This window comes from Myiozetetes cayanensis, unplaced genomic scaffold (genome assembly GCF_022539395.1).
Source record: "Myiozetetes cayanensis isolate MyiCay16 unplaced genomic scaffold, myiCay2020 scf5-8, whole genome shotgun sequence".
In the NCBI taxonomy this organism is placed as follows: Eukaryota; Metazoa; Chordata; class Aves; order Passeriformes; family Tyrannidae; genus Myiozetetes; species Myiozetetes cayanensis.
The window spans coordinates 29,910,955-29,926,847 of NW_026087742.1; the positions used below are offsets into that span (position 1 = coordinate 29,910,955).

Below are 15,893 nucleotides of genomic sequence, written 5' to 3' on the forward strand. Positions count from 1 at the left end.
TCCTGCTTCATTCACATTTTATTTACTGTTTTATAAAATACACTTTAGTAACAGTTCACAAAAGAAGAAATGCAGGCAGAGAAATGCAATCAAGATTTTTAAGTGTGATAGACCCCAGGATCTCTGTAAAAGTGGATAGAAATAAAGACCAACTTTTGACACTTTTCAAATCCTACTGATTCCAAAGCATGGCTTTTGCTGAACTAGGGCCCAAATTCTGATCAATGGGAAAATCCTACAGTTAGGAGTTAGAGCAAGAAAATAGTGAGGGGAATGGCAAGAGAAGTAGGAGAAAAGGAGTTATTAGATATACCCCTTTTTTTCTGAATTCATATGGAAACCAATCCTTGTGTTATTCCTAGGTGAATCTGAGACCCTGATCTGGATATTTATGCTTCATCCTGCCCTTCTTGCACAGAGTAGCTGTATGACTGCCTGTACTAATTCACATACAAAACTTTTACTGGGAGGGCCACATATTAGCACTGCTTGTACCCTGCATGTTTGTGTCCATCAGTGTGTGGATGCAGAATGGCAGTTAAATATTTCAAAATATATTGAAATTCTGAGCAATGACACCAAATTCAAAGGGATGGGGTGAAAATAAAACTCCCCAAAGGAGTCTTCTTCATAACTTCTCCAATTATCTGTGAAGTGTCAGAAGATCCTAGATTTACTTTCCTCAGTCTGTGGCTGAAGACAGTATTTATTACTCCCATCAACCTTATATATGGACTCCACCAGCCTCTCCTAGAGTGGGAGTAAATCTGATTGACTGCAGGTATTTACTGCAAGTGAACTCAAGCAGCAGTTAATACTCAACAACCCAGCTATAATATGTAAGTACAGCAGTGCAGATGTTTGGTGATTTGAAGCACATGCAATTTGAAGCAAAGTTGCCCGCTCCTGAGAAGTTACTAGCATAACTCTTGGCATATTTAAGGTGCATTATAGGAGATTAAAACTGGAAAGGACCAGTGAATCATTCTAATTACAGCCTCTTCCAGCAAAATTTTTGTCTTTATTGTTATCTTGCTGTTTTTTTTTTTTTCCTGAACACATCAAGATTCTCTATACTCTCCCTACTAAATCCTGGATTTCTTGTTAACGTGAATTCTTTCAGATCTAAATTTTTACAACTATTTATTTCCTCACCATCACCTGCAGCAACAATCATGCCTCCCACCAACTCCTCCTGACTCTTAACAGTTGTATAAACCAAGTATGTCTTAATATTTATGTATAGTTTCAGTTCTGTGATTATAAGCAGACATTGTTAGATATTTAAGAGCTATCAAGCCTAAAAACACATACAGAAATCCACAAGTGTTTATTTCTGGACTCCATTAAGATGTTTCAGAATAATTCTGTCATATAAGAAATACCACTGTGCTATGCACAAGTCCAGGCCTGAAAAGGACAGTAGACTACAGCTAACAACTTGTTTATCATCTGCCCTAACACTGATATCTTTCTGCTCTAACAAAACTGAATGCTCTATTCAGTAGCCATTAAAAAAAAAAAAAATCAACAACAAAACAAACCACCAAAAAAGGCCATTTAAAAAAATTGCAGGACTTGGCCTCATTTTGTACACAAAGGTGTTGACGGAGACAGGCATATGGCAGAATCAGGAGTTATGCACCAAGATGTAGAAGAAAACACCCTTTGAGCTTTAAGGGGAAAAAAGTCACTAGATCCTTTTCAGGAAAAGCACCACCTATTTGTTGTGAAATAATTTTTAGATGTTACTGCTAATAAATGCTAAGCGCTTTTCATGGCTAGTGATGGGGTTGTGCTGCATTAAAAGGGCTTTGTGCATGTTTGCTTCTCTGTAATTCAGGAAAACTCTTGAGAAAAATCATTATCAGTGCTGTTCACTGGTAAACAAAAGCAAGTTACACCTCTAGGGCTCAGAAAAAGAAGGTAAACAAAAACCAGCTATCCAGATAAAATGCAAACAAATGCTCTGGATAGAGAACATTCCTATAAACAGTCATTATAACCTAACTCACAGACTGCAAAATTCGGGAGCAGCTATAGATTTAGCTTAGCCTGTAGTTTGAAATAGCAACTGCACAGAACATATGTTTGCCTACAATCACCAGTGATTCACTCACTGCCTATTTCCCATCCTCCATTAGCACACAGAACGGCCGTGGCATTAAAAATAGTACCTCATACATAACGATGTTTATTGGGCTTAGCAATTTAGAGGTACCTTGAGCTTTTCTGTTCCTCCCGAAGCCTGGCTTCAACTCATTTATACTGGTTGGAAATTTTGCATCTATCCACACAAAGACGAGAGATAATTTGCATCTCTCTATGTATTAATAAATGACAGATTTGTGGCCAGCTCTACCTTTTCCTGATTTAGTTACATGAGCACGAGTAAGTGTGTATTCAAGTCATTCATCTTTTGCATAAGAGACTAATGGCTTAAAGCACTCCAGGTGAAGATCTGAGTTCAGTTCTCTCCTTTTATGGACTTCTCTTACTCACCTTTCACCAGAAAATGCAGTAATGATTCAAATCCCCCAGGGAATGTTTTTATTTTGCTGAAACAGAATGTAGTAGTACTGATCCAGAGCTCTAAAGGGTGTAAGATCAGACTTCCCCCACCCACTTCCAACAAGATTTATCCCCACTGCTCTTACCTTTCATAATACTCAAGCTGACAGGAAACAAATTCCTACAGGTAAGTATTACTTTAGTCATGACATATGATGACAAATGATCTCCTGGTAAAGATCATTTAAAAGCTACTCTCAAGGATGTGGGTTAAAAAGAAATACTGTTAATGGTCCCCAAAAGCTCTGTTATCATAAATTCAGCAAAGGCTGAAGTTTCAAGGCATAGATTTGATCAAAAAGGGTTCATTTTACAGATCATAATCATATTCACAGCATAGTCATCTCCGTGAACGTCCAGCTGAGTGGCAAACACATGTTTTATAATTCAGGGCAGGGATGAAGGGAAAAAAAAAATTCTTCCTAATGCAACTAAAGCTAGATAAATATGGTGACTCAAGCCGGAATCTGGCCACAAAATCCTGTTTGCAGTCCTTAAAATTCACAGTATTTGCCAGGTTTAATGGTTCTGAGGGCTTCAAGCCCAGTCAGTACTTTCTGGCAACATGGTCCCACGTATATCATGCTGGTTTAGCACCAAGTCAAACAAAGGGCAGTGGTCTTTAACAGGCTGGCAAGAGCTGCAGAATGTGCATTTTTCCCATCAGCATGCTGATTTGTGTTGTTCATGCAGTTACAGCTTGGGACCATAGAAATATACTGATCTCACTGTTTTTTACAAGAAAAAGAGCTTCTTTATGCTTGTTCACAGGTCAGCTTAATGTAATGACAGACAAGTTACTTTGGGAAACAAGAACATGAGTAATACAGAGCTTTGCAGCCCTGTGCTAAGAACCTTTGGAAGTGCTAAATTGTAAATGCAAAACTTGGTTATTGCATTTTCCCTTTTATCTCATTAAAATCACCAGAAAATGTTCCAGAGGGTCTCTAATGTACTTATAGCCATCTGGTTAGAGAAACACAGTTAAGATACTTTTAAACATAATTAGCTGAGAAAGAACCATCTTGAATGTGGCACAAATGATGTCTCTAAACATGCAGCTACTGAATTATAATCTTCATTATAGCACAGACCAGGTGTGTAGGAAAGAGCTTGACCACTGTCGTCACCTCTGGCTTCCTACTGCCTTACCTCTGACAACCTGACACTGAAGCCAAGCAAGTGGGGAAAATGCTGTTTAGTGACCTGACCATTTCACATGGTTGTTAATAAAAAAGGCCTAATGTACCAGGATAGGAAAAGTGAGCCTCTGTTTTTGTAAAGAAAAATACTAGATGTAACCTGATGAGAATGTTGTCTTTTCAAATGGAATCCATCCTATCCAGAGAGCATCCGATGCACTCCAGGCACTGCTGAAGGGAGATGTGCCCAAAAGAATGCTAGAAGAGGCTAAAATGCTTAGAAGACATTTTGGGGCCTCTGCCTCAAACTCTGTCTTCACCTCAGAAAGTTTCAGCAGCATCCTCCAGACAATCATTAACAACTGCAATAGAAAGAAAAGGACTAGTTGTCTTGGATGCCTTTGGAATGTAAAAGTTTAATCTTCTTTGTTTGTAAGAACACCATTCTTTCTTCTATGGCTTCCTTGGTTGTTCTCCATGCCAGTCACATTATTCCAACATTGCTTCCCTGAAAGCAGAATAAAGCAGGGGCTTCCTCACAGGGTTCAGAAAAAAAACACAAGGCAGCTTCAGATGGTGACAGAAGTCCTTTGTTGAACCCAGGGAGATGGGATCCCTTACTCATTTGCAGTTTGCACCATCCTTTACAGCTGTATTGAGCGCACATGGGGAGGCTTCTTATCTGTGGATCCAACCAAGCTTCTTGGTGATACAGCAAGACATGGAAAACGCTGTCATAGGGCTGTCTGCTGCGCTGCAGTTCCATGGCATCTCTCACCACATCTGTTCTCCAGACACATTCCAAACCTTGATGACTGAACCCTCACATCCCCTTGCAACACAGGCTAGGGATGACTTCCATTTTTTAACTGGGAAACGTAGAAAGAAGAGAAGTTAGGTGATTTTCCCCACAGCTGTACAGCAGGTAGAGAGGGCAGCAGAGACAGAACCAGTCCTTAATTCAGGCGCTAGACAATATTGCTTCCATCTAGAATATGGACATATTCTGAAAGGTTGTATTGGTAAGTACATTAAAGTAAAATCATCTCCTTGTTAGTGACTCTTAATCCAGATAAGCATGATTCTGAATTAGGCTGTAAGTGTGTTTTAAAGGGAAACACTTAACCTGTGTTATCTCCAGGCTTCCTGCACCACAATAAACTGCTCTTCCTACTTATACCGAATTAGGCGAATAATCTTATTATTCATGAAATCTGAAGTATGTGGATGAGAAGAATCTATGCAGAAACCATCACTCATGGCAATTTTCAGCACTTCTTCCACAAACACCTGGAAACTATTGATTTGCTTATTATCTGGCACCACCCAGAGTCTCTTCAAGTTCTGCCTGGTGTACTCCTCTTCAGGAAGGCCTTCCACACTTGCCACCCAATCCAAGGTCAAATGGTTGGGGTCCTGCAGGTAGCTGGATATTGAAGAAAGGTTTCCGTTGAAGCAATAGTAAAGTTTGGAACCCAGAAGCTTCAGGAACAGGCATGACGTGGAGAAGATATGAGCACTAAACACTTCCATGTTGGAGGAAGACAGGCTGTAAATCTGGGGTGCTTCTCGGACAGTGAAGTGAACGGTTTGGGTCTTCTGATCGAGGGTGATGTTGAGCATGGCATTTTTCTCTGCTTTAGAAAGCTCTACCTCCTTTTCCTGCAAGGCCTCAATCAGCGGCTGAATTTGATAAAAATCCACCTCCCGTCTAAGTAAGCCCATTTCCTGAAAATCTTCGGGGAGGTCCAAGTGAGAAGTTCGTAGGAAGTTCAGGATGTAGCGGAAGATTTTGCCATCTCTGTCAATAAAGCAGTTGCCTTGGCTGTCCTTCTTGGTTGGTATCTTCCCACTAAACATGGCCCCCAGCATTGAGTCTGGAAAGCTAGTCAGAGTGGACAGAGAGGTGGTATAGAGTTTTCCTCCAACATTGAGTGTGATAGGTTCTGACATCATGGAAAAATCACGATGCTGGGACTAACTCTAAAAAAAAAAATTAAAAAAAGAAAATCCAACACAACACATTTAGTTGCATTGACCTTTTTGAAAGGTTAAACTACAGAGATAAAGAGTCCTAAATATATAAGGGTAACTAAATGGCAAGAATTCATCATAGAAATTAGAAGTGGGGAATTACTTTTGGAGGTTGTATCTTGAGAACAAGCATAAGGATGTTTTTTCTCCTAACAGATTTGAACAGGACTTCCTTAGTTCAGTTTAGTGCCAGAAACATAAGTCTTCCAAAGCTTTATAATCATGCTAAAAGTGAAATCCCTCCCATCAGTGCCTACAGTGGTGGCTGACTTCAAAGCAAGAGTTGTGTCCTAGGCTCATATGATCCCATTTCCCTCAGGAACACAGAATTTAGAGAGGACAAAAAAGGACTGGACAAGAACTGGACACATCCCAACAACATCTTCCATAGTGTTTGAAGACATGTTTAAAGCAGAATCCCCTGACACAGTGAGCAGTTGCTGCCATAAGCACAGGACAGTAAAAAAACCCAAAAAACCATGAGGCTTCCTCCTTCCAATGTGTTTTACCCTAGAAAACATTTTCTGATTAATTTGGGCCATATCCCAGGTGATGTTGTTTCCACATGGTTCCTCTGCAATCAGCTGAGACAAACTGAGGATGCAATTTTAAGGTGCAGTTAAACATCACTGCTTTAGGAAGGGACATGACCTCCTTTGGCCCTCCACCATACAGTCCTCCTCCCTTATGCCATCTCTGGCACTTGTCTGACCCCACAGTGAACCAGTTTAGGGACAAAATGTGACATTTTCTATTTAGCATATGTTTCAGCTGTATCTTGGAACCAGAACAATGCCAGGGCTGGGGCAAGGAAAGAGAAAGGAGCTACGTAGCCATCTCCACTGCAGATCAGCTCAGCTGTCTTGCACAAGGTAGGCCATAATTCTTGCTATGTGAGGACCTGCAAATCTGTTTTCCCTTGCTTGCTGAATCCAAATCAATCAACAGTTCAGCAAGAAACTCAACTGTGTTTGCTTGCAGAGGCAGGCATTTTCCTAACTAGTCATGGAATAATCATAGACACTACACACTATTATCAGCTCTGGAATCACAGCAAAATACAGGTCATCTCATGCTGAAATATCAATTTTTATGGCTGCTAAAATCAAAATACTAGTGTTAATGGCATCCTAAAACAAATACATCTCTAGACAGCAGCATATATTGCTTAGAAAAACTGATCCAACCTAGGGCAGCTAATTAACAGGTCAAATGAGAATTCATATTGTGCTTCTAGTTTAAGACTAACATTCCACTTTGTTCTTTAGCCCTTGGCACACAGCCTATATCCCAGTGCATAATGGAAAGATGCAGATCTCTAAATCCAGAGTGCTTTGTCTGTGTGTCCCTTAGTCCCATGTATCCAACAAAATTGGCAAATAAAAATGCATGCATACACCAACACAGCACCCCGTGTACACCCATGACCAAAGACCCTCCTTGTGACTAACCTCAGCCAAATATACTCCAGAGAAAACTATTTGTTCCAGTGCTAAGCTCCCCTTAGCACTGTAGTCTCAGCATACTTCCCACTCTTGAAGACTTCTACCCAATTTAGAGTCAAGAGCTGTTTAAACCTGATCACATGGAGGCTTTAACTGATCTAATTCTGTAGCACAAGTGGCTGCCATGTATTTTTTTCCCCTAAGGGCTTGCAATATGACTGTAAAAGCATTGCTACAAGCACAATCAGGCATTTCCAAAACCTAAAGACTAAAATGGGGTTTACTTTTTATCATGTTTCATCAAACAGAAGCTTCCCTACACCTCCCTGCAAATAACACAGCCTGTAGAAGCAGGACTGACAGTGACTGCAAAGACCACGTTCATTGCTTCTAATCTCTGCTGCCCCTCAGGCTGCTTTAGATTAAACAACCCCAGTTTTTCTGTTCTTTCCTCATAGGTGAAGCTTGCAGATTTTTGAGCCCAAGCCTGTTTATCTACACCATGAGAGTTGGTTTCTCATGCTCTTGGCCAGCCTTAGCCAGATGCAGAGTGAGATGTTTTCTTTGATGTGTCTGTGACAAGGCTTCACTTGGCAAAGCCCATGGTCAAGAGTCACAACCTAAAGACCACCATATGGTCCAAAGATACAGATTTCCATTTCAAACTCATCATCCACCCTAGGTTTACTCTGATCCAAAGCCTCACTGGCTAATAGCCTGAATGAGAAGCAGACTGCTCAGTCAAATCTGAACAGATAATGTTAAAGTGTCTTGTAACTGTTTTCTTTATCAGCAGTCCAAAAGGGAGGCTGCCAACAAAATACGGCAGTAACATGAGCTCTTCAAAGCTGAAGGCTGTATCTATGCTGCCAGCAACAGCATCAGAAATCTGCCCAAGCTTTAAGCTCCAGTGTTGGAAAAGTTGTGGGTGTAGTAGCACAGAACTTGGCAGACACGGCGTTACTCCCTCACCATGGGGGCTCTGCTCTTCTCCCACCTCTGGGCACTGCTCAGACACATGCCCTGGCCAGCCTATTCTGCTTATGGCTGTTTTACAGTCTGCAGACCCATACAGGCTGGATTTCAGTCCCCCAGGACACCAGCCTGCTTTTATTTTGACCCTTCCCACTGCCCCTGCATTAGATTAAATTTCAAACATTTATGATGCAAACATCTGGCCCGTGGCATAAGGCTGCAGGATAACTATTCCCCATTCCTAATCATCTGCTTTTGCCTAATTCATCCCATGACTTAGAGGTTTATATCTTCATAGTACAAAGATGAATCTGATAGTCTGGGAACCTCAGAAGACGCAAAATTTCAGTGCAGATGAGCACCCCTGTGTCTACTGGATTTATCATCAACCTGGACTTAATGCACTGAGCAACCAACATACTTGACAGTAGCTGGGGAAAGAAAGTCAGTCCTTGCTGCTTGTCTTCATACAAACTTTTTAATCAAAAAATGTTTTTCATAAACTTCTAAAAATCGAAATATGTTGTCAGTTTTCTCTCTTTGCTCATCCAACCAGCATTTGCAGTCCCTACCCTGGTTTATCAAGCCTAGGTACTTTGCTAATGTGTTGGGGTAACTTTGCAATACACTAATGCAATATAAAGGTTGTACAAGAATGCAGCATGAAAATCACATCTGCTTGGTGGCATTTCCACAAAAAGGAGGTACCAAAAGCGTCTGATCTTGGACATGGGAGGCTGCCTGGTCTAGTGGACCATGGCAGGCAGGTTAGCACTAGGTGATCTTTAAGGTCCCTTCCAACCCAAACCATTCTATAACTGTATGATTCCATAACCTGCAGTCACTACGGACAAGTACAAATTGGGTTATGGTTCTTGGAAGCAAAGAATGATAGTAAAGTCTTTTGTGTAGCCCCTCCTCAAGTAGCACTTAAAATTTATTCAAATTAGATCACTTAGAGATCTAATTTGAAAGCTGAAGATGTGAATTTGGCCAAAGAACATAAGATTTATTTTGTGCTTAACTAGCAGTGGTTAACTTCATGAAAAAGTCAAACTCCTGAATAGAAGCTGTCTGTGAGCATCTAAGCATTTCAGCTGACCAGGGCTTGTAAATTTTAGCTTGGGTTTTACTCACAGGAGCATCCTCAGTATCTGCATAGAGAACATTTCTGTAACAACCTTCTGCTCTAACAAGCCCACGAGTTTAGTTCAGCAAAGAACTGGTTTGAACCTGGGAGAGTAATGGGGGTTGACACAGAGGGAAGGTATGAAAGTATGTGAAATGACAAAATCTACGTGTTTTCACTAATTGATGCCTTCACGTATTATCACACCACTTTGTTTGCCTAATCATTTTGAATGTAGAACAGCTTTGGATAAGCTTATTTTCCCTCTCCTGTACTCATCACATTTAAGAGCGCTTTAATTAGCTAATAAATAAAATTCTGTATACATAATTTAACTGAGTGCCTGTTTCACCCAAGTTGGCAAAAACCCACAAGTGTACAAGTAATCATCCAAAAAAAAGCTTCAGTCATGATTTGCCAGCATAAGTAAAATGCAGACAAATGGCACAAATATGACGTATTTAACCACTCTGAAAAATGCATACAGCTGTAGTCTATCCTTTTTAGCCAAAAAAATGCAGTTTAATGGAAAGTCTAAAGTTATAGATATGTTTATATGGTTGCCAAAAGATATATGTATCTATATCTATATCTGTCTGAAGACAATTTATAACAGGATTTTTATTGGGAAAAGAAATTGACTGCAAACACAGATTTCACTTTACAAATGTTGGGGAAGAAGAATTAATCAATCCTTTCAGATTTCAGAGGAAATGCCCAAGATGAGGTTAACAGGCTGATCCTACTGTCATTCAGAGGATTTCATTAATGAGATTAAATAAATACAGAGCAGCAAAGCAAGAATGTAGGAGATAATGATGATGATGAGTTGTTAAGGTTTCCAAAGTCCATCCCACAGGCTGCTTAGGGCCTCTGAAGCCCTGACACATGGCATTAAAGGCATTTGAAGTTGTAGGACCCCCTGAAATACAAGTTAACCTCTGCTGTGACAACAACAGGGTCTTTTGCTGCCAGATGAAGCAATATGTGGCTGTTTACACAGTCATTGTTTCTAACGGTTTTAATTTCATAGAATCACAGAATCATTGAATGGCCTGGGTTGGAAGGGACCTTAAAGATCATCTCATTCCAAGCCCCCTGCCATGGTCAGGAACACCTTCCACTAGACCAGGTTGCTCAGAGCCCCATCCAGCCTGGCTTTGAACACTTCCAGGGATGGGGCAGCCACAGTGCAGTGTACCAGTGCCTCACAAGTTTATGTATATTATATATTGCACTGATGGTTAATTTTATAGTGTAGCCTTCAATAGCTCGCTCACCTGTAAAATATCCCTCCATAACCAAAACTTTGAAAACCTGTATTTAAGACAGAGAAGTATGAGCAGTTTCCGTATTAATAGGTGAGGAGTAAAAATGATCCACAAAAAACATACACAGCAAAAAGGAAAAAAAAAAAGATATTAATTATTTAGGCTGGCACAATGAAGAATGCCTAAGTGGCAATAAAATTAAAGCAAACCAGGGACCACTTCTGCTAAGCATTAGGAAGAGCAGCCAGACTAAAAACCTCTCTGGCTTTTTGAGTATTGCCCAAGAGAGCTGGTGAAAGCCACATCAAGTAAATAAATGTTGCAAGAGACAGATTAGGTAATGCTTTATAGGAAGTAATTCTGCCTTAGAAGGGGCAGGATTGATTTCAGCTCCAAAGGAGGTATGAAAAAAGAAACAGCTGGGCACCTGTATGGCTGCTGGAGCCTCTAAATGGGATTCAGCAAAAGATAGTTGTTGCAGGATGGGGCTCCAGTCTGCTCCATTAGAGCATATTAATGGTGAACACATAATCAGGCAAGGATGGTTCCTCCTGCACAATGTTTGTTCTGCTCTAGGTTATGCCCCAGTTCCCCTACACTCAGCATGTATCCCTTTGCTCCACTGTGTTTTACTGAAACACGTGTTTTGGTTTGAGGTAAGAATTCCAGTTTCTACAAAACATCCAAGCCTTGAGTAAAAAAACCATAACGAAGTTGAGAACTCCACATCTGGGCACAGCCAGCCCCATGGCACTTGCTGTGACTCTACCTGCAGAGCAGTTTTGTGCCTTGTTGATTCTCAAGGGGATGATTTTGTGGAGAAAATCCAGACCCTCGGCTATGAGCTCATGCCCAACTGTGTGATGGGGCTGCAGACCAGGCATTTTGAAGCCTAGAAATAACTCCATGAAAGACAGCATAAAAATAATAATCAAAGAACTAAAGGGGGTGGGGGAGGGGAAACAAACAAACGAAAATATTTAAGGGATAAAAAAATAAACACTTCAATTTTAGCAGACAGTAAGTATCAACGAGAGCTGAACTTTAGGAATAATTTTGGACAAAATCCATTGCAGGCACAGACTCGCCCTCCCTTCACCTATGCCTGATGAACACATACTTAGCTCATCCTCAATTACAGAAGGTTAAAGATTTGCAGTAGTTTCTGTAGCCTATATGCTTATTTATAGTAATCTTACAGAGGAAACCCCATGTTTTCCCATCGTTGCAGGACGGACCCACCTGATTTTGGACACTTACTTAATATCAACCCGTCCAAAAATGCGGCATTTAGCAGCTTAAAATTCAGTCGGTGAAGCAGAGCACGGCGTGTCTGCCAGGAGCACTAGATCCCAAAACGCAGCGCCTGCGGGGACGGCACAGCAGCTTTTTGTTTCGGGACTGCTGTGATGCCTCTGGAAATTTCCAGCAGGCGTCTGGGGAAAGGCCGCTCACCCCGAAGCTGGCACGGGGGACATTGTGACCAGCTCTGGGACGGGACTCAAATTCCCAGCAGGCGTGAGGCAGGAAACGACGGGTCACCCTTCCTTTCTCCCTGTACGACAGGATTGGTATCGATCTGCCGGCGGCTGCAATACCTGGCCATCGACACGCTGACAATCCACCTTCGGAGTGCAGCCAGTTATTTATATTTATTTACATTTAATTTTCTAGCCGTGCTTCATTAGACAGAGAAACTCTGCTCTGGCAATGAGAATGGGCAGGAAGAATGGGAAAGCGTGACCGGGAGTTCCACAACAGCTCTGGTTTGCTGTGGGTGCGATGATGCCGTGTGTTCACCCCTTCCCAGACCTGCACCTCGATGCCCTTGAGCATCTCCTGGGCTGCTTGCTTAGGGATGCAGCCGAACGCAGGAGGCTGCCTGTAGGGTCTCTGCAGATGCCGAATTTAAGCAAAAAGAGGAGGGGTTAGGGAGGCATGGGTAGGAAAACAGAGCCGGTGCCCCGTTAGTAAGAGCAAGGAGCGATATAAAACTAAGGTCAGGTTCCTCCTGAGAGAAGAGGAACAAAAGCACCAGTGCACAGCAGGGAGGAGGAGAATGAAATGAAGGTTAAGTGCTGCTGAAGGAGAACGGCTGGCGACAAGATGGAGGGGGAGAGGGAGTGCAGAGCCAGAGACATGCGGCTGCAGCGAGGTTTAGAGAATAAAAAATGTGCTGCATTGCTCGTCACTGTCCTGGTGTGACCTGCGACACCCGTGGGCTCAGGGGCTGCTGGGTGGGCAGCGCAGACTGTCAGGAGGGCACTGCCACCGGCAGCCAGGAGGGAGCCCGTCTGGGATCTCGTGGCAGCGGGGAGCATCACTTCCTTCCAAGATGATACCCTTTTCACGGTCCAATATACCAATTTAATGTCAGTTCTGGCAAAGGTTTTCAATGTTTTTCAGTGTCCTGTCCAGGCATCCACATAAGTATCACTTGGCACCCCTGGAGTACTCTTTATTTCCTTCCTGGACCACTTTATTCCCTTTCTGGACCACTTCATCTGCACGCGTGGTAGCCCACCACGTGCATACTGCTTGATTCACACACAGGGTGGTCCAGCAATCCAGTTTCCACCCCATCTCCCACTGACACCATCACTTCCAGAGCACCCGTGCAGTGAAAGGGCAGCTAATTCCCAGCACGGATGCAGCTGAACGATAACAAATCCCACTCAGAAATCACAGTAACAAGAATGTACCATCCAGAATTAGACCCTCTGCATGGTACAGCTCACGGCCATTGACCAGCCAGACCCACCTGGCAGCGTGTCCCGGGCGTGGGCATACAGGATGTGCTGTGAATCCTTAAATTTCGGAGATCTTTCATTGGAAGGGGGTGGGGGAATGCAAAGTTTGCAGAGTGGCGCTGAGCCCTACCCTCTTAAGGACAACCATAGGTACGGCTTACCTAACACAGCCAGGCGCTCCCACTACTAATTTAGCTTAAAATACTACAAAAATACCCCTTACCCACCCCCCCCTTCCCCCGAGGGGGCTCACCCATCCTTCCCACATCCCAGAGCGGACCATCAGCGCGGCTCCCGGCCGCCGGTACCCGCTTGTTCCCCGTGCCTCAGTCGCTCCACCTGGGGGAGTTCCGCTGGGGTGCCCCCGGCCCTTCCCACGCCCCCTTCCCAGCCCCGCCGGGGACCCACCTGCGCCCCCTCCAGCCGCCGAGCTCCGCCGCTCGCAGGGAGGCGCAGGGAGGCGGAGGAAGCGGGGGCGCGGCGCTCCCGGCACGGCTCGGCACGGCCCGGCCCGGCCCGCTGGGAGATGTAGTTCGCCGCCGCTCCGGCCCTGCCCAGCGCTGCTCCGGGACTGCGGCTCGCAGCCGGCCACGCCGCATCCCGGTCCCGGCCGGAGGTAACGCGGGGAAGGAGGGGGGGGTGGGAAGGAAAGAGATGCAGGAGAGGGGAGGTCAGGGGTTGGGGTGGTCGGAAGCAGGGGGACGGGGGGAAAGGGCTCTGGGCAAGGGGTGCAGGAGGGGTGAAGTGGGCTCGGGATGCAGGAGGGATGCTCGGGGTGAGGGGTGCTGGAGGGATACTCGGGGTGAATGGTGTACAAGGGGTGCTCAGGGGAAGGGGTGTAGGAGGGATAGTCGGGAAAAGGGATGCTAGAGGGATGCTCAGGATGAGAGGTACGTGAAGGGTGAGGGATGCTTGGGGTGAGTTATTCAGCGGTGATACTCAGGGTAAAGGGTATAGGAAGGGTGCTCAGGGGAAGGGAGGCAGGAGGAATGCTTGGAATGAGGGGTGCAGGAGGGATGCTCAGGGGAAGGGGTGCAGTAAGGGTACTTGGGGAAAAGGGGTGCAGGAGGCATGCTTGGGGTCGGGATGCTCAGGAGTTGGGATGCTTGGGTGTTGGGATGCTGGAGGGATGCTTGGAGGAAAGGGTTGAGGATGGATGCTTAGAGGCACGAATGCTTGGCAGTCAGGATGCAGGAGCTTGTTCAAGGGATGCAGAAAGAAGCTGTGATTAAGGGGTGCTTGGGGGTCAGAATGGAGTTCTTAGGAACTGGAATGCTCCGAGGGAGGGATACTTGGAGGAAGGGGAGCAGTAGAGATGCTTGGGAGGGATACTTGGAGTGATGCTTGGGGTTTGGAATGTAGAAGAGGACTTGAAGGGAGGTATGTAGGAGAGATGGTTGGAATAAGAGCTTCTCAGAAGGTTGAGGTGCAGGAAGGATGCTCAAGAGAGGGATGCTTGTAGGGAGGAGTTCAGGAGAGAGGCCCAGGTTTCAGAATTCCCAGAGAAATGCTCAGAGAGAGGGATTCTCTGTGATCAGGATGCAGAAGGGAATGGTGGAGGAGGAATGCTTGAGGATTTGGCTTTTTAGGATTCAGGGTGCAGGGAAATTCTTGGAGGGAGACGTAGAGGAGCAACACCGGGAAGTGGGGGTGTGTGCAGTCCTCTGGTGCCTGCAGGGCTTTGCAAACCTGTTTATAAGGCAGCATCTTGTTATAAGAAACTGGCCAAGATGGGTTCAGGTTTTCTCCAACAAACTGACCTGGGGAGAGACACCCAGGGATGTTCCCATCCCATAGGGAACCAAAAGACTCTAAAAGTGGTCAAATTCAGATTAGCTGAGATCCAACCCTATTTCAGGTTAAATCTGCTCTGGCTTAGACTTTGCAGGTGTTACTGAAGGATAAAAGCAGATGTTGGAATATTTGCCACTGCTGTGAGGTTTTCAAAATGCTTTGGGAACTCAACTATACCCTGCTGTATCTGATGGCAGAGAAATTTCACCTGCATGCCTTACATCAGGCTGAAAGGATGTAGCTGAGCTTTCCCCTCGGAAGGAGGCTCAAAATGCCTTGGGCATCCTTGTGATGGAGTCCACAAAGTTTGCCGTGGTCTCACTTTGTGTTCCTGGTTTCTGGACTTGGCTGATGCAAAGCCAAAGATGTTGGGGGCTGGAGGGAAACTGGGATCTCAAGTGGCATCATATCCCAGTTTTCCTGAAGGCACCACCAAAAAACTGGAGGAGATCTCTGTATCTGCAAGCAGTGAGGCAGTGTCTGATGAACCCTAGCCAGCGTCAGCAGTATCCACCCTGAGTCCGGTATGCTCTGGTGAACAGAACGTGGTTTTTCCTTGGGTTGTATCCAGGGTTTTAATTTCTATACAGAGACAAAAGCAGACAGAAACCTGAAGAAAGAAGAGTGCTATTAATGCTATAAATACCTTCAAGAAAACAAGCAGCTTTCCGGAGTAGATATGTATAGAGTCTCCAGGGATGATGATAAAAAGGACGTTGGCCTGAAGGTCAGTGCAGGATCTGGGCACTCTTAGTATAAAGCCCTATGGAAGTAGGGTAGCA

The 15,893-nt window shown here is 44.3% G+C and overlaps 2 protein-coding genes across 3 annotated transcripts in view; one reads left to right on the forward strand and one right to left on the reverse strand.

Annotated features, from left to right (window-relative positions):
* KCTD21 (potassium channel tetramerization domain containing 21) lies at positions 1–13,870 on the reverse strand. Of its 2 annotated transcripts, none has more exons than XM_050333770.1 (2): positions 13,726–13,870; positions 1–5,696 (listed from the first exon to the last, which is right to left on the reverse strand). In XM_050333770.1, exon 2 carries the CDS (start codon positions 5,667–5,669, stop codon positions 4,884–4,886), a length of 786 nt encoding a protein of 261 aa, XP_050189727.1. In that variant the 5' UTR covers positions 5,670–5,696; positions 13,726–13,870; the 3' UTR covers positions 1–4,883. The 2 variants fall into 2 exon arrangements, with proteins under 2 accessions (XP_050189727.1, XP_050189726.1); XM_050333769.1 differs by lacking the exon at positions 13,726–13,870 and adding an exon at positions 11,828–12,054.
* USP35 (ubiquitin specific peptidase 35) overlaps positions 13,800–15,893 on the forward strand; it is a 26,181-nt gene continuing 24,087 nt past the window's right edge. Inside the window, exon 1 of the mRNA XM_050333761.1 lies at positions 13,800–13,933. The gene's annotated coding sequence lies outside the window, so the exon portion shown is untranslated. The remainder of the gene's footprint in view (positions 13,934–15,893) is intronic.

What these genes read in the sequence shown, in the direction of transcription:
- KCTD21 (XM_050333770.1), bottom strand. Translation starts at nt 5,669, where the DNA reads ATGATGTCAGAACCTATCACACTCAATGTTGGAGGAAAACTCTATACC.